Here is a 24,384-nt window from a genome sequence, read left to right as displayed (position 1 = left end):
GGTGGGTGGGCAAGAAGAGGCCCTTACGAAAACCACTGCACTGTGGCTGGAGCGTGCATGGCTGTGTCAACACTCACATAATCTGCAAGGTTAAAAATAGTAGATTCGGTGACAGTTGCAGCAAGATTCTTCTCTCTGTTCTCATCTACACTTCCCCACAGAAGTCTACCTCCTCCACCTCTTCTGGAGGTTTTTGTACATCAGTATACTCCCCACTCTCTACAGAAAGGTGAATTTGTGTTCTGCCCATAATTTTAGTTGTTTTCAAGTCAAACTAATTTAAAGAAAAAAGTATCTCTGCATTTGTAGCCTACCACACGAGATATATAGCAGTGCAGTTCCTGGCTCCCCTTGTCGCTTGCTTTCACGCAGTACCAAGCACAAGAAGTATATCGGCTTCCCTGGCAGCAGGTGGACTTTGCTTTTTGGACGTCTTTAGTTAATATTGTGAGTTAATATTAAGTATCACAGACCAGTCAGTCTCCACCAGTGAGAATCTGTGCCGTCTAAAAAACACCTTCCGCTGGCACAGACATAGCGAGAAACCTGTCTTTAAACAGAATCTTTTAGCAATCTCCACAAAAAAAGAAGACCCCCTATTTTACCAGGGGTTTCATAAAGCGCTTGTGAAAGCAGTTGCCTGGAACGTGCTGGGGATGCATGGCAAGATCCATATGTAATTTCAGGGCTCTTTGCAACTCTGTTACAAGCACCTTTCTGTCCATTCAGTAATTTTTATTGTCACGTCCCTTGCTGAGAAGCAGGTTATCAGACAGCTGGAGGGGGAGAGGAACTCTGCCTACAGACCAGGTCTCTCTGCCTGCCAGCAGCAACATTTGTGAGGTTCAAGACTGGCAGCAGTTGTCACGTCACTGAGTGTTGCACAGCATCTTTACAACATCTTGGGCTAACGGGATGGAAGACAGGGAAAGAAGCAAAAACACACATAAAAAAAAAGCACCATAGTAACGCAAAATAGGTTCTTTGAATGCCAAATGCATGTGCATAGAACAAAGGTGAAGATTATTCCTGGAGCTTCCTACTGTTACTCCTACAACAGCCTATTTGAATTTCAGCAGACTTGGGTGTCTGTCCTAATGCAAAGACAAAACAAGCTGAAAGGGAGCAAAAGCAAGTCACAATAAGCTTCTAACGTCAAGATATTAATTTTTTTTTTTTTTTTTTTTTTTTTTCTTCTTTTCTTTTCATTTTGGACAGAGTCAGGATGTTTTATACACGACTGTATCACCGAAAAAAAAGACACCACTAAACTGGATGTGCCTTAGTTCTGGATGTTCCTTGTCCTGATGGAGAGAAGTGGCTAAATTCAAAGGAAGATTTTTTTTTATTCTGCACCTCGGCAGACTAATGTCTTAGTGGCCATAACTAATGTGTGAACAGCTTCTTCATCAAAATCAGCACAAAAAAGGCCTTTGCTGTTATACACTGCTGTAAAGATTTGCTCTGCCAGACATTAACCAAGTTCTCCCAGCTCACAAGCCAGTTACCCTGAAAGTGGATTCATCCGGTAGCAACACCCAGCAAGCAGAGGATTATCTCTGAGGAGGAGGAAGAAGAATGGGCCAGGTGGGCTGCAGTAAAGAGAGCTTCTTGCTGTGACTCCTCTGTCATCCCCCTGTTCATACCACACATGCCCCAGGTTAATGGGGAATTTCTAATGCTGAATCTCTTGCTGAGTATGTTCTCACCGTAGAGGTATTTTTTTCCTATGGGCTCGGGGAGCTGACCTCTTTACACACCCTGTTCTTCCCCCATTTCTGCCTACTCCCCCCCTCCATTACACAGCCCTGACCGTGTTAAACAATCTGACTGCCAGAAATTCTCCACAGCATCGTGGAAGGGAAAGAATGTGAAATTGAGGAATCACATGGCAGCTACACCTCCCCCTGCATATACCACCCACCCCCCTCAAACAACAAAACAACACTGCCTGTCATCTGAAACCAAAGCCAGCGCTCCAGCCAAAAAAGCTCTTTTCCCAAGAATCCCAAGCAGCTGAGGCTCTTAAGTGATTGTATCCCTTCTGTGGGCCTCCAACAAATTTCAATAACTGCAAGACGCAGTATTTCCTTCCCAAAAGCCAGTTTGGGAAGCATATCAAAGTAATAAAGTCTGAAGAACTGAAACTGCTGTACACAAAAGCCAGAAGAAGTATTTCAACAATGTAAAGCTAAAAACTGAAGCCTGCTGCATTGCACACCCTCCTCTGCTGCAAGGCTTTGTATTGATTCTAGGGGTAGGCAAAGGTTTTTCTGCATACTTCTTTCTGTGCTTACAGGAAACTGTTAGCAGGGGAGATTTGTTTATCTCCAGGTGATGAGCACTGTGACTGAACTAGCAGATCCAACGCTGCTTCAGACAAAGGAACAATACATTCATTTATCTGCATGCTGAACTAAAAAGTTGAATTCCACAGAGTTTATGCACAATACATTTCAGCTTGTCGTATGCTCTTTTTTCTCTTTACGCTCAACAGAATTACCTTAAGCAGAAGACACAAAATTTAGGCACAAAGTCTTCTGCTGTGGCAAATGTCACTTACGAGCTTTTATTAAGTCTAATTTTATTCAGGAACACAAAGATTGGGTTTTGTTTCCTTATTAGAGGAGATAGCCCACAGTGAGATTCTCGCCACAAGCAAAGTTGTTTTCTGGTATGTCTAACTACTATAAAATACTAGATTGACAGAAACTGTTCAAGAAGCACCTCACATTACTACCACTCCTTAATAACCCCTCCTGAGGTAGACATTGAAGGGATCAGGAAGAATAAACTGTGCACTGAGAACAGTGATAAGTGTTGACACTTACAGCATATCAGGACAATTGTCTGGTTTTTCCAGCAGACCTCCTTCCATCACGAAGCGGAGCACCTGCTCATTGGTCATGCCTTGGTATGGCTGCTCCGCTAATGTTGCAATCTCCCAAAGTACCACACCGAAAGACCTGGAAAACAAATCAGAACTTTAGAAAGCTGAGCAATCTTTACAAGGAGATTTTCTTAGATGATGCTGAGCAGATAGGTGTCCATGGGTATTTTCTTTTACCAAAAAATTCCAATTGCTCAAAAAGTATGCAGCTATGGCGATAGCCACGTAACCTAGCATAAGAGACTGTTGACTTCAAACACCTCTAGTCAACGGTGAGAAACGAGCTCCCAGTTCTGAATGACTCTTCAGAATGACCTCTGTAAAAAGAGACTGGCAGTATTACCTCTCCTTTTTTCACACCATAATCTACACCTTAGAGCTGGTCATGATTATGATCATTCAGGGGTCCAACATTACTTGGTTACACTGGTTCTGTACAGGTGAATCAGTAGAAAAGCCACTGCAAGCTCACTGCATTGAGCAGAAGCCTCCTAACTGAGAGGAGATTTAAGCTGTGGTTGCTTAGAGAATCAGCTCGCATCTCATCTCCCTTTCCCATGGCTTTGAGTTCAGACTTTAGGCGCACTGCGAGGTGGGAAGAACAGTGGAGAGGGAAAAAGGAAAGATGCAGGTAAGGAAAAAAAAAAAATTAAAAAATTCTGTTCCTATCTCTGCACTTCCTGTACAGACGACCTCAGGATGGATAGACACCTGATCATTAAAGTCTGCAGAAAGATCCATATGTGGCTGGGTGCAGGGAATCAAACCTTCTAAGCAGGTGGAGAAGTTGCAGAGACTGATTATTTCAAGTGAGCTCGACAAGCCCTCCCCCCCAGCCACAGAGATAGCAAGAAAAAAAATCTGTAGATTTAAAAAACTAAACTCAAAATTTTCGTGTAACACATCTCAGGTACTCCTGATAGCAGTTGAGAATGCAATAACGCAGAACTGTAAGCTCTCATTCCAGTGCAAGCTGCTTTTCATCAGAAATAGTTGAGTCACACAAATCCGATTTAGAAGCTGCATTTTTCCCTTCCCGCTCTAGCAAGCAGAGAGCTAAACAGCAAACGCACACCACCACACCTGTGCAACTCATCTGCCTTACCACTAAAAGCAAGTAAACAAACCTCTATTCCCCAGGCACAAATACACTTCTTGAGTAATACTTCCCATTTATCCCTCTGCTTTGGTTTCTTCCACATTCTAAGTCAAAGGTGCAAAGTAAGGATCAAGGCATTCACCATACAGCAGCAAGCAACAATACCAATTTTTGAAAAAGACATGGAAGAAATGTGAATGGGCTCTTGTGCCAAGACCCTAATTTGCTGTTAAGCCCCCAGGAGAAACTCAGTTACCCCTTTTGCAACATGCATGTTGCAAAAACTATGTTCTTGAAACAGCTTCTAGCTCCTTCCAACTAACTACGAAGGACAGCTGAAGTGAAAAAGGAAGTCTGTCTAATAATAGGAATTGATTACTGGCAAAGAAAGATAAGCATAGTTATGTAATTGGGTAGTTTGGACGTGAGTATTGACGCTTCCTAAAAATATCTCCATTTAAAATTAAGTTTATTGAGCAGACATGGCTGAAATTGTCTGCCCCGCACTGAAGAGTCATCTACTTTTAGAACTGCTGTGCAAAGAAAGAAAACCTAGATGCTGTCTTGTCTTCTGTGGCTAAAATGCTGACTGAAGCTTAGAGAAAAAAGCGTCGTTTCAATAGGGTATTGTTGTCAAAACAGGAGTCCAGTATTATTAGCTGGTTATGGTAGAGTGGTTTTATCTTTCAGTTATCCACTGTATCTAAAATGGTTTGCATCTGGAGCCAGAAGCCACAAACAGACTTGCAATTGTTTGCCTTTCAGGGGAGGCAGGGACAGAGGGTCAACTCAATATTTTGGTGCCTTTGAAGCTACTTTGATCACTGTAGGAATAATGAGAACAAGTCTTGCGCACCTACTAGTCATATTACCATAACAAATAAACTTACGTTGCTCCTTCAAGGCAACTACCAGCTCTGAAAGAAGGCAAGATGCTGAACGCTTATTTATATAAATACACTCTCACCCTGAACAGTATTACATTAATTTTAAAATGTTCTCCTTTCTTAACTGCAACAAAACCAGTCTTGTCTAATTACCTCATTCTTCAGTCTAAAAAGCAATAAAAGAATGAATTGCTAAAATAAAGCTCCACCCTTCAAAACCTCCAGACACTCTTTTTGCAGTTTGCCATTTCACCTTACAGCTTATAAATCTTGGACTCTGACCACTCAACACAGTTTTGTCTTTTTGACATTTTGACTTCTAAAACTTATCTCAAAGAACATGGAACCAGATGTCACAATATCCTACCAAAAAGGCAGGAAAAACGATCTCAACAGTTTTTACTGTTTGATGAAAATAAATGGCCCCCAAAACAGCCAAGATACACGGTTTACATGAAGCAACTTCAAAATCTGAACCAATACAAGGAGTCAGGTAGTTTTTCCTGGCATGAAGAGACCTTCCACGTATAGTGTTTGGTCTAAAAGTTACTGAGAAGTAAACCAGAATGATCCTTTTAGCCATAAGTAAATAGACACTATTTCATGACAGTGATAAGTCAAGCTCCACTACATTTGGAATTCAGATTGAAATTTCTCAATGTATAGCTGTGGATACATGTGGCAAATGCAAACGTATATGCGTTCTAAACAAACAGCGCATTCCTCATGGTGAACCAGTTTTTTTGTACCTGAAGACAGTATACCTAGGTGAACCAAATTTCAGAGTAATTCACTTCTAACGATTAAGATGACCAACCATCCCAAGGAGGAACTGTCTGAAATATTGATGAGAGCTGTGGGCCTCCTCTCCATAAAGCCATTTTTTCCCCTTTATGCTTTCAAGTAAAAATCTGTCAGATTTTACTCCTCCTCCTCTTAAGTTTTCCAACCTTAGAATCAGTAAGCTACTTTCCTTGATGTGACTTCTGGCTAGGATACTTCTTCGCTCAGACTGATAAACCGCAATATTGTTTGCTCAACCCTGCTTTGGACTGAATGACCAATGAATGCCGAATCTTGTTAATGTTGAAGGGAAAACTCACTTACTTCCTGCAACAACTAAAGTACTAATTTACTTCTGACGCTTGATTTGGCATCACATCTGTGGGCTTTTTTTGTTTGGAATTTGAGTTACGTTTAAACAATAATGTCGCTTAACAGTTATAGTTTTAGAGGTCAGCGTGTATGGAACAAGTGCAGTACGTCACCGAAGCTGAACACCTGATCTGCTGTAGCCTGCTTTTGATAAAATGGCTGGAGTTGACGGCTGGACTTAGAAGTTACTGTTGTGTGGTAAGAACAGGCAGGTCTGCCAGCTCTTCACTCCAGGCTCATTCAGTTCTACATCTGGGGATTTTTAGTGATATATTCCAAATTTCTGTCTGCTTTGTGAAGCCATTACAAGTCCCAAAATTCTTTTACTGCAGAGGGACTGCCAAAAGCACGCCTGCACTGTTCCATTAGATAAATGGCTGATACAGGGCTTCCCCTTCAACTCAAAGTGGTTATTTTCATCTATTTCCAAGCTTGAGGGTTACTGGATTCATAAGTAAGTTACTAGCCATATGCAAAAAAATTTAAGCAACATTCTGGTGCTTTGCTTTTTCACTTGCTACATAATTCCTCTTATGAACCTTTCCCTCAAAGCTGGTGCTGTGGACTACAGTCCACTGACTCCAAAATCCTCAAGCTGTTTAAGGAAAATGCAGTTTACTACCAAAATACCATTCCTACTGACTTCTAGACATTTGGAGGCACTCAGCTGCCAATTCTGTAACAGATCAGCAGTAAAAACATCTTGTTAGGAAGGCAGAGAAACCATAAAAGACAGAGTAGAGGTTTTGCCAGTACACGTTCATCTTCTGCCAAGTCCTCCCTACCTATCTGCAAAAGTTTGGGGGATGTGCGTGTGGGGAATTGTTCCAGAGTATTATTTCTTCTAAGTATATTTGAAATTTCCTGAATGCCTCTATTAATAGCTTCACAGATACAGCAACTAGGCAATGTGCTTTTAACGAAAAACCTATTTCTGCATCTTGCGGTATATAAAACAAGCAAACAAAGCTCCAAACGGAGAAGAATATACACAAGGGAGAACTCCCAAGAAAAAACCTGCTAGTGTACACAAACCGTCTGCGGGAAAATAGAGTTATTTACACAGAAGGTTTTGATAGAAAAGCAGGTCAGCACTATGAACCTTTCTATATTCTTGGCAACTTTTAATGCTTTTCTTGAAGGAGGGCAATTTGAAAAATGACAACTTGCTCTTCCAGGTGAAGGTAATGTTTTTCACTGCACAACTGATTTTACAACCTACAGCAGAAAACATGTCACCACCTCCAGTATTGGAAATCCATTTAATTCTGCTCTCTGAGAGCAGAATTTAACCTCATGAGTTCTTGATTTTGCAATGGAAACATGAAATATAAAGCAGAATGCTTCACGGTGGAAAAAGAGAGCTACCTTTGAAGAGACAGGAGAAGCAGAGAAGTTAAGTCTACTAAAACAAGAAAAGAGGCTAGAAAGAGGGGCTAAAACAGTTTTTCAGAGCCCCTTTTTTGTTACCAGACATCGGAGTGTGTTGTGAAGACTCCATCTTTCAGTGATTCTGGAGACATCCAGCGGACAGGCAGCAAACCTTTACCTCCTTTACGATAATAATCTGTCTCGTAGATATCTCTTGTCATGCCAAAATCTAGAAGGTATAAATGTTTTGAGTTTGCATGATAAAATGATGAACATTTCCCCTTACTACAAGCCATGGTAGCCAGCAGAGAATCACAGTTTGGTGCGAAGAACCTGCAATCTGTTACACTTTACTTTGCAGGCACTTTACCTGCTGCCTTAGGGCTGGTTAGCTTCCCTCCCAACAAAACCAACAGACATTTTTAGCATTGACTTCAGTGGGTGAGAAGTCTGAATGATTTAAATATATTAATATGAAAAGTTATGCTTAAGCCTTGCAGTAAGCTAAGTCTTCAGAAGGTCATACAAGTCACTAATCTGTTCTCTAAATTCAATTATTTTCTCTTCTTTTTAAAGAGTGTAAAGAGCTTCTTTAGTACTTAATACTATTGTCTTTAATTAAAGAATCTCACATGTGGAAGGAAATGCTTCTCTTGGTTTTTTTTCCTCCTTCCAAAGGTAATTTCCAGTTCCTGTATAATATTCCATCTCAAATGCTACAGAGGATTAGGCTATTCATTTATGACTAACACAGACCAATATTAAAGACATACTTTGGGTTATATGCATGTCCTTAGCTGTAAATACGTAAACATTTGCAAGACTTGGATCTAACTATGCTCATCTCCTGACTGTAACTCAGACTTATTCCAGATTTTTTTTTTCTGTACAATCAGCTTGATGCAAACTGCTGGGTCTTGGACAGACTAGCCTATTTAAACCAGTAACTATGTTTTCAGGCACTAACCAAAAAGTTAATATATCAGGTGGCATCCAATCTCTTACTAATACTAAGTGTTGTCTGCTAACACAGCAGACCTAGGGCAAAATCCATTTTATCAATACAGACCTGTAGTTGCCCCCTTTTTTCTGGGAAACGTGGAGTGAAAAGAAGAATTCTTCCAGTTCTCACAGTCGTTATTACCAGTCTATGGATGTCATTACTACCAGGCTTGGATGAGTGACTGACCACTGATCCTTCTTGTTCCTTGCCTGCTAGGGACACTGGTACCCTCAGTGATTCTGACTAAAAACCCCATCTGTGCAGCTATTCGACCACTCCCACACACCAGGGTGACTTTATCCTGTCTGAATGGAGAATTCTTTAAAAATGTAATGCAAATAAGAAACAGATATGCAATGAGCATAGAACAAGTGTAGCATAAAGCTCTTCCTCTGAGATCTAAACAGTCTGAGTTGGCGTGTTCAGTCAAGATGCTCCTAAACTGTTTCTACAAGAAGGGATTTTCAATACTGGTACATAAATGAGAGCAGCGGAGCATATTTCACGAAATGCTTTCGGGGTAACCATGTACCATGTTAAAGGGAAGAAATGCACCATCTTCAGTTCAGGGAATTGTAAAACATGCTGGTGGGGGGAGGAAGAGTGAGAAAACTGGAATGGGAAGGATTCAGGCTGACTTCCCCCAAACCTGCAGAAACTGCACAAAATCCCCCAAAGATCTTCTTTCCTAATTAACTGACTCAAAATGAAATCATTTTTTCTTTCTCCCAAATGACAGAATTACTTACACAAATTATCAAAATAGCTGAGTTAAGCTCATAGAAAAAGAATTAGTTTCCTACAGCAGAAGGCTGTTGCTATACATGTTATTTTAATGTGCATAACTCAAAAACAGCCAAAAGCCTAAAATCACCCTCTCTGGAGAGAAGTCTGAAAAAACTCATCTGACACTATTTTGGAGGTATGGTGAAGGGAAAAAAGAGTGCTGTTCTAACAGCAGAGCAGAGGAAAAGCCATTCTGTTGTCTGGAAAGCAGAGCTCCAGTTCAGACTGGAAAGCATCCAGCTGAAGTCAAGCCTTACATTCCACTTCCAAATCAGAAATCCTTTAAAGTAATCCTAAAATTCTTATTCTTGAATCAATAAACAGGAGGTGGAATTATTTTTGTGCATTAACAGAACAGCGAATGACAGACCAGTGGTAACTACACTATCCACCCAGATGTCTGCAGCATCTGCACCTCAAATCACTGCTTCACTAGCTCTTTTTAAACCCACACGCTATACTATTTCCTCATTGGAACAACAGTAAGTAGAGGGATTCCAAGAGTTTCAATTCAATGTTGACTGCTCACAGGTCTTAAATCACAGCAAGCCTTCATAAGAAACTTATTTCATTCTGCAGAAATTTAAACTAGAGCTAAGTTTTAAAAGGTCTTTCAAACAGCTTTCAAAAAATTAAAATGCCTTCTAAGGTGCTGATTTTTCAGGATGATGTTTTTCATTTGTGTAAAAGTCAAGAAAGCACACCTCCGATTTTCACTGTGAAGTCTTCTGCCACCATGCAATTTCTCGCAGCAAGATCTCTGTGAACAAATTTGTTGGCGTTGAGGTATGCCATCCCATCAGCAATCTCTCCTGCCATCTGAATCATCTTCTTCAGAGTTGGAGGTGCCTGGCCAGGATTGTTCTGAGTAAGATTAAGAAAATAAAACAGGTAAGGGGGAAAAAAAAAGTAACTATTTCTACACCAAACTGTAACATACTATTTTTTCAATTAAAAAAAAAAAAAAAAAAAATCACATTATCATAATTCAGGCTGACATGATCCAGGCTAAACAGAAACTCATAATTATGTACACCATAGCATCTGCTTAGTGCGAAAACTGGCCATATCAAGCTGGGTTACAAACAGAACTCCCATATAGCTCTTTCAGTCCATTCTATTTTAGGGAATACAAGCCAGAAAGACTTTTTGGTATAAGGATGTTATCTTACACCTATGGAGTTTAAACGTCCATCCTTCTGCCACACAAGTTCTGAGCTACAAAGCAGAGGGCTTACTGTAGAGTTTTCTACTGGTTTACTATCTTCACAAACAACCAGATGATGTTAAGTTATTTCATTCCCTGTTCCCCAGTTCTCCATAACCAGATGTCTCTTGAATTACTTCTATTTGTAAATAGGAGAAAAGCTTATGGGACAATTTCTTCTGAAGCAAATTCACTCCTTAGCATCCATGGATATATGGCTTCTGCCATTCTCAATCTCATGGATGAATGAGTTCAGGTATTTATACGCAACCAGTTGAGTCCCACCGTCCCTTACCAGTATGAATTTGCCTAAGCTTTACACCTCTTGGACAATCATCGCTGACAGAGTAACCAAAACCAGAGCCTCATATACTGAATTCTACTAATGGCAAAGATCCTAAAGCACACAGATCAAGTCACTGAACTTTATCACATCCCCATCCAGAGATTAAATGGTCCCTTACCCACCTGCCATGGAAAGTGTTCAATGTCCAGTCCCATCATCACTTTTAAACTGTGCTACTTTGTGTGGAGATAATGAGCCATACCCACTACTTCCAGGCTCCCAAGAGCTGAATGCAACATACCCTATGGGAGCCAAGATACAACCAAGAAAGCCCAGAAGGACCAATGTGAGTGTAATCCCCAGGAGGAAGAGATAGGTGGGATGGGAGCTGCACGGTTAAAATTATCAGTAAAGCCAGTGATCAGGCAAGCCCTCCATCCACACCTTATTGAAGCATCCTGCCTTCCTCCTCATACAGGTCCTCAGAAGACTTTGCTCAACTCTACATTGCATATCAGGGAAGACAAGGAATTTAGGCACAGACCTATCATAGACTGCTTTGGAGAGCACCAGCATACGAGACAGAAAAGCCAAGTACAGAGCTCATTTTGGTAATTTCTACATAATGTCACTGTCCCTTTTTATGAAGTTTGTTGAATTCAGCCAATTTAATATAACCTGAAACATTATTAATCATAAATGCTAGTCAAGCCCTTAGTCCATAGTCCTACTGTCATTTTCTGAATCCTGTATTCAGCATGATTATTTTCTGTATCCAATCACTTAAGCAATCTGCTCTTGCTACATGCAATGCCCTCCATTTACACCATATTCATTCTCTTGTGCACATACTGTGCTCAGATTTTGTTCCTTTAAGTTATTCACGTCGGAATTTCTAGATCAAGGGCAAAAGCTGCTAAGCTAATTTTCTGCATAGTGTATTATGATTTCAGTGGCAAGTGACCTATTATCATCTTTATCCTTCAGACCCTGTATCATATGTGGCAATTTTAGCTGTTAGACTGATGGCCTACATACTAGAGTATGCGTATTAGCTAAGACACTAGATTTTTACTTTCCAGCAGAGGCAACAGGCAGGTTATACAACATGAAACAATTATCTTAACATGCATGCTTCAACTAGCCAATTTTTTGTTTAACATCTTGGTGAGAAATTAGATAAGATAAGAGATTTAATTCAAAGCTGGAAAACAAGACTCAATAACACAAGAAGGGGCCTATTCCACGCAGTACACTGAGCTATTTACAATAACCTCATGAAAAGAGGTGAGCTGCTCTGTGATCTGCAACATGTTTTCTTCTTAGAGCTTAAGGAAAAGGGCAAGAAAGGCTAATTGCCTGCTGCTTCGAACGTGACGCTGCTTCGTTCAAGATGATTCTAATTGAAGAAATAAAAAAGCATCCAGCAACTCCTGACTCACCTCTGTGTCTGGCCTCAATGATCTCAGGTAACTTTTGAGGTCCCCACGTGTCATCAGCTCCATGATAACCAGTGTAGGCTGGCCCTGAGAAACAACACCAAGCAGCCGAACCTGGAAGAGGAAAAACAAACATTCAATTACAAATACAGCTAACTGAACTGTAGTAATCGTTTATTCACGTCAAAATGTAGCCCCAAACATCCGTGAACCTGTGGAAAAGATCTGAAAGTAGATTAGGTTCCACTCTCTGACTCCTGTTTAACAACAGTATTGTAAAGCTGCAGAGTTGAAGCTAAAATCCCAAGTTCCCGCTTCAGTCAGTGAAGACGTGCCCTGAACACCCTCATGCCAGTAAGCACCACGGCTGTATGAATCATGTTACATTTTCATGACTTACAACATGGTGACAATTGAACTCCTTCATCACCGAGGCCTCATTTAAGAACTCTATCCTCTCACGCATGCTTGCAGACTCATTGACAGTCTTGATGGCCACCCTGGTCTCCGGCTCATCCTTCACCACTCCCTTGGCTATTCCCTCGTACACCATTCCAAAGGAGCCTTGCCCAAGCTCCCGACACATGGTGATCTTCTCACGGGGCACCTCCCATTCGTCTGGAACATACACTAAGGAGAGAAAGATCAGGCCATGATGCTCCACTTCTGCAAGTGGTGCGATCACGCACCGCTTTATGATACCAACTGCCCAAACAGTTTTACTGTAAACAACACTAGACACAATGCTGAGACCTTGCACAATGTATGCAAATAGTCCAAGATCTTTCCCATACAGAGACAGGGAGATGCTTGGCATACAAATAAATCTTAAAGAAATGTGTAGATGCATTTGAAGGGACCTCACTATGGTACTGACATAACGGGATAGAACGAAGGAACCTGAAAGCACAAAACCAGAGTGGGAAGAGGCTTGAATAAATACTTTAGGCTTGAGCTTTTCTTGGAACCTTGGTTTTCTAATTCGTCCAGACAGCATCAAACACACTTGATCATCTGTATCAGTTTAGTGTCTGCTGTATTCTCTATTAACAGATTGATTTTATGACTAGAGGGAAACAGACTCTCTGATCTAGTAGGCTCTTTGCATGAAACTATTCTGATCACTTGCACAGACACTGTTGCACCAGTAACGGCAGAACTTGCTGCTGCTGCAAGTCTTTGATCTGAAGCAGAAAAGAGATCTCAGAAGGCAACTGCCAGGAGGGAGGACTGCCTCAGGCAAGAATACATCTGAGTAGTCACTGATGATGCTGCCTATCAGTCACCAAAGGAGGGGACAGTTGTGTCACATGCTCTGGATGGGTGAAATGACAGGATGCAAAAATAGAGGATTATAACATGAACATTAATAGACCTTTAACCCTAACAGTGCTGCTATGAAAAATAACAGTAAAAGAGTCCGCTGCCACTCTGGCTAAACCCATTAGCCTCCTGGGGCTTGGAGTTTGGAAGTGTTTGGAAACACTATTCCGGCAAGAAGTCTACAGCAGTAGCACCAAACTAAAGCATAAACAGAAGAACTGATGCCTCAAGGAAGTTCATCTGATGTTCTGATTTCCTCCTGCACTTGAAGAGCTCCACACGTACATAATCCATACAGTATGGGCACATGCTCGTTACAGACACCACACCTCTATGTGTGTGTGTGTGTGGAAATAAATTAATTATCTAGCAAGTAGGATTCCAGGAAAATAATACAGACATACAGAAAGCAAAACCAAAAAAAAGCACGCTGTTCTAGGAAGAGCAATTTTGTTTTAAAGAATTTTTATTTCCTGGATGGTTTTAAAGACTTCAACATTATCCACATTGTGTCTCCCACAGAAAATTGTAAGAAATTAAAGATGCCCCCCAGAACTCCACATCTGACTTTAGAACTACAATTGTTTCACTCTGTTAGCGGAGTACTCGACACAAATACACCAGCTGGGATCTGAACACTGCCACAGACTAAATATTGTCATCACCAAATATATAGATCAGTCACAAATAAATTAGCTAAATTTGAAACTACCTTTAAACTACTTGTTTTGCCAACTAGAGAAAAAACAGGCTTATCTACACCCCAGATATTAAGAGAAACAAATACGGATTACATTAAACATCCCTGCTAATTTTAACACAAAATTTCTGCAGGTGATATGTCTGGAAGCCCAAAATATTGCTTTTCTCCTTCTCTAACTGTGAAAAGTTGCTGGAGAGTTCTATTGGGATGGGAAGTGAGGAGACAGTATTGTTTTTTGTTAAATGTTACTATTTTCCACGTGAGAAGTACACAGAAACAAGCAGTGGGTTTGTTCCAATAGGTCAGAATAGGGCTTAAAAGGGCAAACATGAAAGACGATGAAATCATGAATTCTTCTTTCATTCCAGTGAAAACATCACTGGATGAGTAGATGATAGTCTGAAAGTGAAACTAATGCATCCAAATTTGCCTCAGCTGAACAAACTACAGGAAAAATTTCAAAAACTCTCCAGTTTCAATAGACAGGTGACATTTACTTATTACAAATGATGGATTCTATGGCTGTGCTAATAAAATGAAGAGACAAAATGGTTTTACCATATCCCTTTTAGAGTTTTCAGGCAGACACAAACGGAATATATAAAAGTAAAAGCATCAAAAGTGGAAGGCCACACTTACCATCTGAAGCACTGAAGTACTCGGGGTTCACAGAAGCGTAAAGTACTCCATTGCCCAGTCTGTCGCTGTTCCTGTTGAAATATTTTTTTTTCTTTTTTAATCTTTAAACCTAAGTAAATTTCAGACCACCTCTTCTACAGCTTTTCCACTGTTTGCTCAACCACAGAATATTATTTACAGTACGTGGAGAGCTTTTCGGACAAAGGGGACAAACCAAGTTCTTATTCTACTTCACATAATCAATGGGAAAACAGCTCTGAACAGCCTTCCCAGGAAACCTGCAGTCTTCTCGATACCAAATCAGCACCAGAAAAGCGTAAACACAAGGTACTTCTAGCTGCTGGGTAAACTTCCTTTAAGAAAGGCAGCTGAATGGTAATACACCCAGAGACCTGTGGCTGAGAACACACTTCAACATCACCTGCTCTACTGTGGGACAGAAGTGATCTAGCAAAGGACAAGATTGTTTTTAATGGGGAATTCCATTCACCTACTTTATAAGTGTTTCTATTATTTTATTTAAACCCCCCCCCACACACCCAGTTTTACTGGGGTGATTTTCAGAATAAGACATTTGTTCAGCACTGTGAGAGCTCTTTCTACAGAGCAGGCCGTAGAAATAAAATTACCAATCAGACCTCAGAAAATGAAAGACAAAACATTCTTGTGGGCTAGAACAACAGTTTAAAGAAGGATGAGTTATCAGGCATTTCACCTAGGACAGTCCAAGTGAAGGCCAAGCAGGTATTGTACTTCCCTAGATACAAAACCGTTTCTGGAGTGCTTGAGGAGAACTGGTACTACTGTCTGCACACAAATGAATTAGAGCTGGAAATAATGGGATACCCAATGAGCATAAATTGTATGAGTGTAATAAAAACCCTCTGTATCTAGAAAGTTGCAAGGCTGAACATTTGCACTGACTTCTATTAAGTTCTCATTATATATTTCAATTAAATAAAAAAAAAAAACCAGCAGTAGTTACAAAAAACGAAACAGAGGAAAACAAATAAATAGAACAGTCCCCTAGACTGCTCTGTCTAGGATATAATTTTTAAAGTGGATATAAAGACTTCAAAAAACCTCTAGAATTTGCAAGAAATCAAATTAACCTAAATTGAACTAAGTTTTCATGATTTATATTGACCCATATTTCAGTCAAAGCTTCTGATTATATAGGTTCAGCGTCTGCCATCGTTGTCCCAGTGGGTATGTTCCTGACAACCCTTCCTCTTCCCTCTCAAACATGATACTGTAATAAAAAGCCTCTTCGTATCTCAAGCAGCAGCCAGATGCTTGCTGGTAACTCTAAACCACCTCCTTTTACACACCAACAAGACAGAATCTACTTTAGCTTCTCGAGCCGTCAGAATGCCATTTCTCTTTTTAATTTCTAACTTGCTCCATGGGCACAGATTTGAAAAATAAACATTCCCCTCCTACAGTTTTAACCACAAGCATATACAACTCACCTCTTTTTGTTAAAGACGTACAGCATTATCAGTAATCCCCCAATGATGAGGAGGAAAGCAATAGGGAGTACAATTATCAAGTGCAGGAAGTTTCCATAGTTTGCTGCTGCAACCAACAAGAAAACAATTGTATCAGGGTTTCTATAAAATCTCCACTAACAAAGAAACATTCAAAACCCACTCAGTATATTTCCTTACACGGGAAATCAAAGTACTCATTTTCTTGTCTGATGTGGAAAAATGTACTCAGAAACATTCCCTGACTGCAGATGAGTGGAACAAGAAAACAGACGGTGAAAAGTATTAATTTTGTACAGAACAGTGTCTGTCTGGGGTTTGTTTTCACAAGTTATGCTTAAGGACTTACATTCCTCAGTGAACAATATGTAATTGTTAACTTGCATATTCACCTTTTTTCCACCTTTTGTTCACCTTGCAATTGCTTATACTTATATTCAGAATATGCACGCACTGCTCTCTACTTCAAGTTCTTCAAAGTCCAGCAATTAGAAAACCAAAAAGGAATAAAAGATGGAGTTCCAGTTTTCTGTGGATACATCTGCTCTACAACTAAATACAGAAATTCTTGAGAGGGTCTCTGAGGACACTATGGTGGTGTTCTTCCAAAATATGAAGTACTCCCATTGTCAGGACCAGCATCACCCTTTCATCAGGATGTTATCTTTATCAAATGTCACTCTGAACAGGTCATACGAAAAAGCATCTTGATATTTAAAAAAAACCTGCCAGCCAAAAATGTAAACAAATTATTTGTTTCTTGTATTATTTTCCAATTTAAAGCAGGTTTGCCTCATTGCCACAGGTTTTGTACAATTCAACTCCATGTTGTTATGGCTAACATTACATTCCCAACAAAGCTGTACATCATAGGAAGCCACAGTAGTGTGTTCTACACACCCACCACCTGGTTGCACCTCTCATATATATAGAATGCATGCAAGAAAAGGACCACACCTCAGATACACCTCCTGGTTGTCAACACTTGCCAAAAAAATGGAACAGAGAAGAGTTTCCAAAGAAGCATCAGCAAGTAAGAGGGGTATTCAGAGTACAGGTAAGAGGTTCACACGCCCAGTTACATACATAAACATCAGGAATTATTAAAAAGACAATAGTCTCCCAGTTTGACACAGCCAACAAACATTCATCTTACATTTGGGTTGCACATAGAAAGAGACTGGCTCAGTCCATGACCCATTTCCAGCTAACGAAGTGGCCTGAACTCTAGCAGAATAGTTTCCGGGGTTCAGATGAGTTAGTTTAGCTCCTCCAAGCTTCTTATATTCCTGTCTGGAAACACATTCCCGCTTCTCCTAAAAGAAAAAAGCAGTTAACAGTTCATGTTAATATCTTCACATTCCTTCCTTCTTGAGAAAAGAGTATGGCCGGAGGATAAGCTAATTTTTATAACTAAAAGCCCCATCTGATCAGTTTTTCTTCAAACACCTTAAGGAGATATGTGGAATTCAAAACACTGTCAAAATAAACGAAACAAAAGAATGGCATGTTGGTTGGTACTGGGTGTTTGAAATCACGATTTCTACTGGTCTGCAGCACTGCACAGAAGCATGTTAAGAAAGATCCCATTCTCTGTATAAATTAGAGTTAAAAGCAGTAACTCGTAACAGAGAAATGTTAAATCCTCACCTCTCCATGCTGCCCATATTTGATTTCATACATTAGTATCAGCCCATTTGGATTTGCAGGTTCTAACCACTTTAGGTAGACTGTATTTTCTTCTTTTGCTTCCCATGCTACCGTTCCTGGAATGTTATCTGCTCCCTCTGTAAAATATTTACAAGTGATGTGAGAAGAACACCTATCACTGAAACAGGAACTTACACAACAGCTGAGGAAGATAAAAGGTTCATACTACTCTTTAGGTATCAAAGCATTGCAGTAAGTGCTATTCAAAGATCCAGAGAACAACACGCATTGGCCAGGGGCCTGTTGGAGTGATTAGCAGAGTCCGAACTGCTAACTGCTAGAAAAACAGTGCAGTGTATACAGCTTCACCAGGTATGGGCTCTGTGTTCGTCACTGCGCTCTGTGTGCCAAAACACCTGTTTATCAGCATCTGGTTCTTCCTTCCAAACTTTCCACTACACCAAAACAGTGCAGACACAGCTATTCCCACCAAATGGTTGCGAACAGCAACCTGCCTGCAAATGGCTGTAGACACATAAGATCTGCCCCACTGACATCCTTTTCCTAAAACATCCAGTCTTAAGAAATCTGTCGCACTTTAAAATGGAGTCTCATCAGCAATTCAGGAACCGCTTTATCCCTATTTCATTCTTGATAAGTTTTGAATAAAATACATAAAATTAACAGGAATATGAAGACCGTTTCAGTCAAAGAAAAAAGACCACTTTTTCAAAAATACAGTTGTTCAGTTTAGAAGAAAACAGAATTGTTTAGCCTTCAATTTTCAGAGCCATGCGCTAAAAATCTGGGAACACTTATTTCCTTTTCCCTGATCTCACAGATTTCCGTATTTCCTTGAAATAAGCAATACTTTTTGCTTTTTTACTGACACAGCTGGATCTGGATTATGATAGTCTTTCCTTCCAGAAACAAAACAAAATTGCTACCATTCTGCATCACATATTCCCAGACATCTGCTGGAGTCAGAAGCTCTTTGCTGGATGCATATGAGCTTACACGAAAATCATCTCTATTCTTCTCAGAAGAAGTACAATCTGTAAAAGTCCCGAACACGAGTACAGCATTCAATGCTTCCTATTTGAAGTACTCTAGATGCCGGCGATTGGGCAAAAAGCAACACAGCACTCCTCCTGTTTCCAAGCTGGACAAATGCATGGTCATTCTGTGACAGAAGAAACATTTGGCACATTCCCACCAGCAAAACTCTAACATCTGCAAACAGTTCAGAGTGAAAACAGCAAAACTAAACATTAGCTGAGAAACGTTCCCCTGTCTCTATTTAGCATACAGGGAACTGAAGAATAAAACCTTTCAACCCACCATGTCTGTGGTTATCACCTGTATTGCTGGGAAATGGATTCTCTCATAATTATCTCGGTAGTCAATGCATGCACTTCCACCTTTCTCCAGATCACAGGACAGACTCAATACGTATCACTCTACCCATGAGACACCAGTCAAGGACATTAAACTACTGTAACAAAGTTTTATATAGTTCCAATTTATTTTCGTGCATAGAATTTTTTTATTATACCCCAATGTTTTTCTAACTGTTTTTGGAGGGCTTGTCCTCCCTGAGATTGATCTCTCCCCAAAAAATAAAACAAAGCTTTATACTTTTGAGAGCATACCTGAAGGCATGGTTCTTGCAAAGACAAAGTTGGAAGCGCTACAACCAAGTGTGTCAGCTTCATGGTTGCAGCTGTGAATATCAATGCGGTAAAGAGTAAAAGGCTGGAGATGGGAGATCACAGTTCTCTCCTTGCCATCCACTTTGGTCTCAAAGAACGGGTATTCCACCTCACTCTCCTCTGTGTCAGAAACATTGGTGAAGTGATCTGTTCCAGTCGCGTTCCTGTTTCGAGTGGCCAAAGTGGCATTTGCGATTCGGAACACATCCCTCCGCTTCCGATCGGGTCTGTGGAGCAGACAGACAGGTACAGAAAAGGTCTCCAGAGAAACACTACTCTTCCTCCAGCTCTGTGCAAAAAAGCCCCAGTAAAATAGGTAACTGTGCTATTAAAAAAGCTAAATAAAGGGAACTGCAAAACAAGATGAAAGCTTTCTCTTAATCTGAACCCGCAGCATGTCAGCACATCTTATTACTCTCTCTTTTGGTCAGAAACCGATCAAAACTCAGAAGCTCACATGTGCCCCAACATAGACATGCGAACTTTGGACCTCACACAATAAACTGAATAGCAAAAATGGCTTCACTGTTATTCAATAAGCATCCTAGATTTGTATGTAATGACAGTAATGTCGACACTTAAAATAAAAATCAGCTGTTAAAGGCTGAAAAGGTTAGGGGAAAAAACTGTTTTGAAGTTTGCTGGATTAGCAAAGGTAACTCTCAGTAGGCTTAACTTTCTTCTCAGTTGCAATGAAATTACAGAACTTTGAATGTATTGCACTGAGGAAAGAAACTTTGGAAGGTACCTGAAGACCATCGATGTTAACCACCACTAATGCGTGGTAATTTGCGTATCTCTACTTCTCTCACCCAAACAAAAGCTCTGCAAAGGAACAATCTTCCTGTATGAGAAAACAGCACTAATATTGTGTATAGCAAAGAGTTCACCAAGCAACTTTGCTTTGCCTTATAGGCATCTGTATGAAATTTATGCAGAGTTAAAAACTTGAGGATTTACAGCAACACTACGACTTTCTCAAGTCTAAGAAACTGTTGTAGTGGACAGGCCTGAGTACCAGTACAAGCATCAATATGAAAATACTCCTACAAACATCCGGATGGTATTAGCTAACCAACACACAATTGCTACACGTTAGACTTGTCACTTGGTCTTGTGTCAGATCCAAGGCTGTTTTGCACAGGAGCACTAAGCACGTAGGGGAAGCTGGCTTTTCCAGCTCTGGCTCTCCTAGTCTCCAAAGTTTGCAGTACTGCTCACACCTGGAAAGCAATGCACCAGGGGAACTGAAAAATGTAAGAAGTGTCACGCTACAAAAACAGTTTTGGCTTGAATCCTATCCCTGATCATCTGAAATCACTTAGCCATGCCCATTTAGCACCTGGTCAGTGCAATGCTTGTCAAAGACAAAGGTGAAGTCTCACACATTTCTATCAGAGAGCAAGGAGTTACAAATCAGTCAAGTAAGGCCTCCCTCAAACACACAACAGGAAGAAAGATGACTCAACAGGAGAAGTTAATTTGCTGTCAAATATACCGTCTTAGTACATTCAGCCACAAAACAGCATGCTGCAGAGAAAGCCAAAAACAGGCTGACTTGGTTTTGAAATCTTCTGGCAGAGGTTGGATGAAATTTTTTTTAGGAGTTCACTACAAAATTTTCCAAAATCCTTTTACTATGTCTTGAGTAGTCTTTTTGACACTCTCAGATGCCATGTAAACCACAGCACAGAAATAAACGAAGACAAGGGAAAAACTTCCTAAGTTACCAAGAAATTGTTTTAAGCTACATACAAGCGAATGTCGTAACTTGTCAGTGGGGTATGGGGGAATTTCATAGAGGATGTAAGCACTTTCGCCTCCTCTACACTGGTATTTATGGAAGTTACTAAAGCTATTCACCTTGCTGAGGAAGAGTATTCATTTACTGCTTTAATTCAGTGGAAAGAACAAACTTTTGAACTGCTAAAAGCACACGAGATGCCCAGCACTGAACTGATGAACGTTTGCAGAGATATTGTGATAAAAGCAGTGAAAATAAAAAGTTCATTTCCAATCAACCACAAAAGCACATGCTAACGCAAGAACCCAAAAGGCATGACTTTGTCTATCACTGCTTTTATGGGATGCATGAAGTTTCAACTCTTTGGTGGTATTGGGGGGTGGGGGTGGGGGGGAGTACAGTCCTACCTTGCCTTTGGGGAAAAAGATAAAGAGAAAGCAACACAAAACTTGTTGGTGAAAACTACAGTCATATCAGGAAGATAAAAAGACCTGCAGGATAACCACAAGGCAAACATGATTAAAACATCAAAAGATTTGACACCATTGCTTTTCTGTCATGCAGCTTCCTGCTTTCGTGAAAAGCACAGATAAAGACAAAAATCAAGCATCCAAGGAAATAAGGAAAGCCTAGAGAAAAAAATATGAAAATTCATCTATTGTGTTAAAGGAGAGGAAGGAACAGAAATGCAAGAGAAAAATTAGAAAATAACTCTATAAAAAATTAAATTAAATTGAAAGTAAAAAGAAGAAAAAAAAGGTGGGACATTTAACATAAAAGCTAACTGTCTCATACTTTATGGCAATTTTAATGTTACTTCTCAGGTACCTTCTACTACACACAAAGCCTGTCTCATCCTGCTCATTATTCTTCAAGAAACTTGAAGAACAACTCATCCTCCTGTGGTTGTGAGTGTCTCTTCAAGACTAACCATAGTCCCAACGTTTGAAATCTACCTCACCACTGCATTAATACGCATGGGGTCATCCAGAAGTTGCACAGAAGATTAGATCAACAGGCTTTTTCAACAACCTTAAAAACCACCCAGTTGAATATTTTCACGCTGTATTACATGCTGCATCTCTTTCATAATATCCTGGAGACAGGTAGAACACTGGAAACAAGTAGTACTATTGAGGCTTGCATTAACACATTAACTAACTTCTCCCTTGGAAAAGAGCAAAAAAAAAAAAGACATCAGCAAGTAACGAGCTGCTTAGATTTGTCCTATGGAGATGTCTCACTTGCTCATAATCTTTAATTTCCCTGACATACAGTCTCTTTAAAGTCGCTTAGCTATGCAGCTATTTGTGAGCGTTGTACCTTATCTGCCCTTGCTGTTACAAAACACACCCTTATGACAATAAGTTAAGAAAAAAGGGAAACTGTCAAGCTTTCAGGAAATTCTTTGTGAACTGGTCAGTTTATTTATTACTGTCTGAGTTCAAGGTTCTATGAGTTTCCTTTGGGAGGGGGGAATGCAAGAAAATTTGGGAGAAGATAAACAACACATTTTAAATGACAAAGTTCTGGTGAAATAAAAAAATTCCTTTGTAATAGACTTTCAACTAGTTCAGACCTGACACATGACTTTCAAAACTCCTTGCTGTGCTATTTCATCAAGTCCAAAATCAGATCACATTTACAAGATTTCACATTGCTCAGGAATTACATCCTGGCCAATCATGGTGGCTGTTACTTCCCTGTACCTCATCTTTGCTGCTGGTTCTCATCCTCAGTAGGGAAACACTGCACAAGTTCAATCACAAATGCTAAATGTGACTCAAGCACAGCTCAGATACAATACTTAGCACTTCCAAAGAGAGGCAGTGTTTAGTTCCTCCTTTTCTGGACAAAGCTAAGCAACTCTGCACAGTCCCAACCCCAAACAAGTCAATCCAACACATCCTTGAATAATCCAAAAATCACAACAGAAAGTGAAATAAACTAATTTTAATGAGCAAAGCCACACTTTATAGTTCTCAAGCACAGGACTTCACTATAAACTTCACCTGCCAACAGAGACAGTGAGATAACATGCACGATTGAAATCTGATTGCTTATAGACTATAACATCACAGCTATACACTGTGTGCTAGGCCCCGGGATCCAATTATCTAAAGAACAGTTTACATGGAGGATAAATTGGAAACTCAAGGATCAAAATCACCCATTAATTCAGTAGTATCTACTCTATGTTGCAGAATAAAATTGTTACCTAATGTGTAAGCAGTAGCATTTATCACGGAAGAGTGGACATAGCTAGTACTTCTCTGCAGCACAGACCCAGGAAACCAATATGCCCTTTGCAATTAGTGCAGTGAGAAAGGAACACCAGTTTCAATTCTGTGAGGTGACTATGCCCTCAATTTCAAAGGCAAAAAAATCTTCAGATTAGAAACACAAGCCCTTAAATGGCCATTTAGAGAAAGATCACATCTGAAACCCTTTTGTCTGCCACATGTTGCTCATCTCTGAAACCCTTGTAAACAAAGAGCTCCTCAAGCGACTCTTGACTCTGAAAAGAAACCATCACTAAAGTCCTTGAACAATATAGGTAAGAACCCTTACTATTAGCTAAAATTGAGAAAGAGAGACGAAAATTAGCGAGTAAGAGAAACTTCAAAGTAAGGCTGCGGATTGTCTCACATAAAAGGAAAGGCAATGTTTATGTGTTTCAGGTGTTACCTACAGATGCTTTCATGTCCAGGAAGCCTGAGCTCTAGGAAATGTTAAGAAATGAAATTATTAGCCCCACTTGCAAAGAGAAAGTGTCCAAAATCCATTACCTGGGGACAAAGATGGAGTTGTGAAGGAAGTTCTCAAAGACTTTCCGATACTCTGCTTCCTCCTTCTCAGCTTGCTTTTCTGCCTCTGTCTTGGGACAAGCACAACAAGGTCCTTTTTCTCCCCCACAGCCCTCTGGCTTGGTGGGTTCAGTAGCTTCTTCTGTATCAATGGTCCCATCAGCATATCTTCGAATTGGGACTTTATCTTAAA

General features: G+C 40.2%; 1 protein-coding gene across 1 annotated transcript in view; it reads right to left on the bottom strand.

Annotated features, from left to right (window-relative positions):
• Window positions 1-24,384, bottom strand: part of IGF1R (insulin-like growth factor 1 receptor) — a gene marked incomplete at its 5' end in the record, with an annotated part of 43,732 nt that overhangs the window by 4,353 nt on the left and 14,995 nt on the right. Inside the window, 11 exons of the mRNA XM_009580726.1 lie at window positions 2,832-2,966; window positions 7,502-7,631; window positions 9,896-10,055; window positions 12,127-12,237; window positions 12,524-12,753; window positions 14,789-14,859; window positions 16,261-16,366; window positions 17,435-17,594; window positions 17,929-18,065; window positions 19,581-19,867; window positions 24,174-24,378. Of these exons, the coding sequence (XP_009579021.1) occupies window positions 2,832-2,966; window positions 7,502-7,631; window positions 9,896-10,055; window positions 12,127-12,237; window positions 12,524-12,753; window positions 14,789-14,859; window positions 16,261-16,366; window positions 17,435-17,594; window positions 17,929-18,065; window positions 19,581-19,867; window positions 24,174-24,378 (1,732 nt within the window). The remainder of the gene's footprint in view (window positions 1-2,831; window positions 2,967-7,501; window positions 7,632-9,895; window positions 10,056-12,126; window positions 12,238-12,523; window positions 12,754-14,788; window positions 14,860-16,260; window positions 16,367-17,434; window positions 17,595-17,928; window positions 18,066-19,580; window positions 19,868-24,173; window positions 24,379-24,384) is intronic.

This window comes from Fulmarus glacialis, unplaced genomic scaffold (assembly GCF_000690835.1).
Source record: "Fulmarus glacialis isolate BGI_N327 unplaced genomic scaffold, ASM69083v1 scaffold21416, whole genome shotgun sequence".
Taxonomy (NCBI): Eukaryota; Metazoa; Chordata; class Aves; order Procellariiformes; family Procellariidae; genus Fulmarus; species Fulmarus glacialis.
This window is presented reverse-complemented; position numbering and strand designations above follow the sequence as displayed.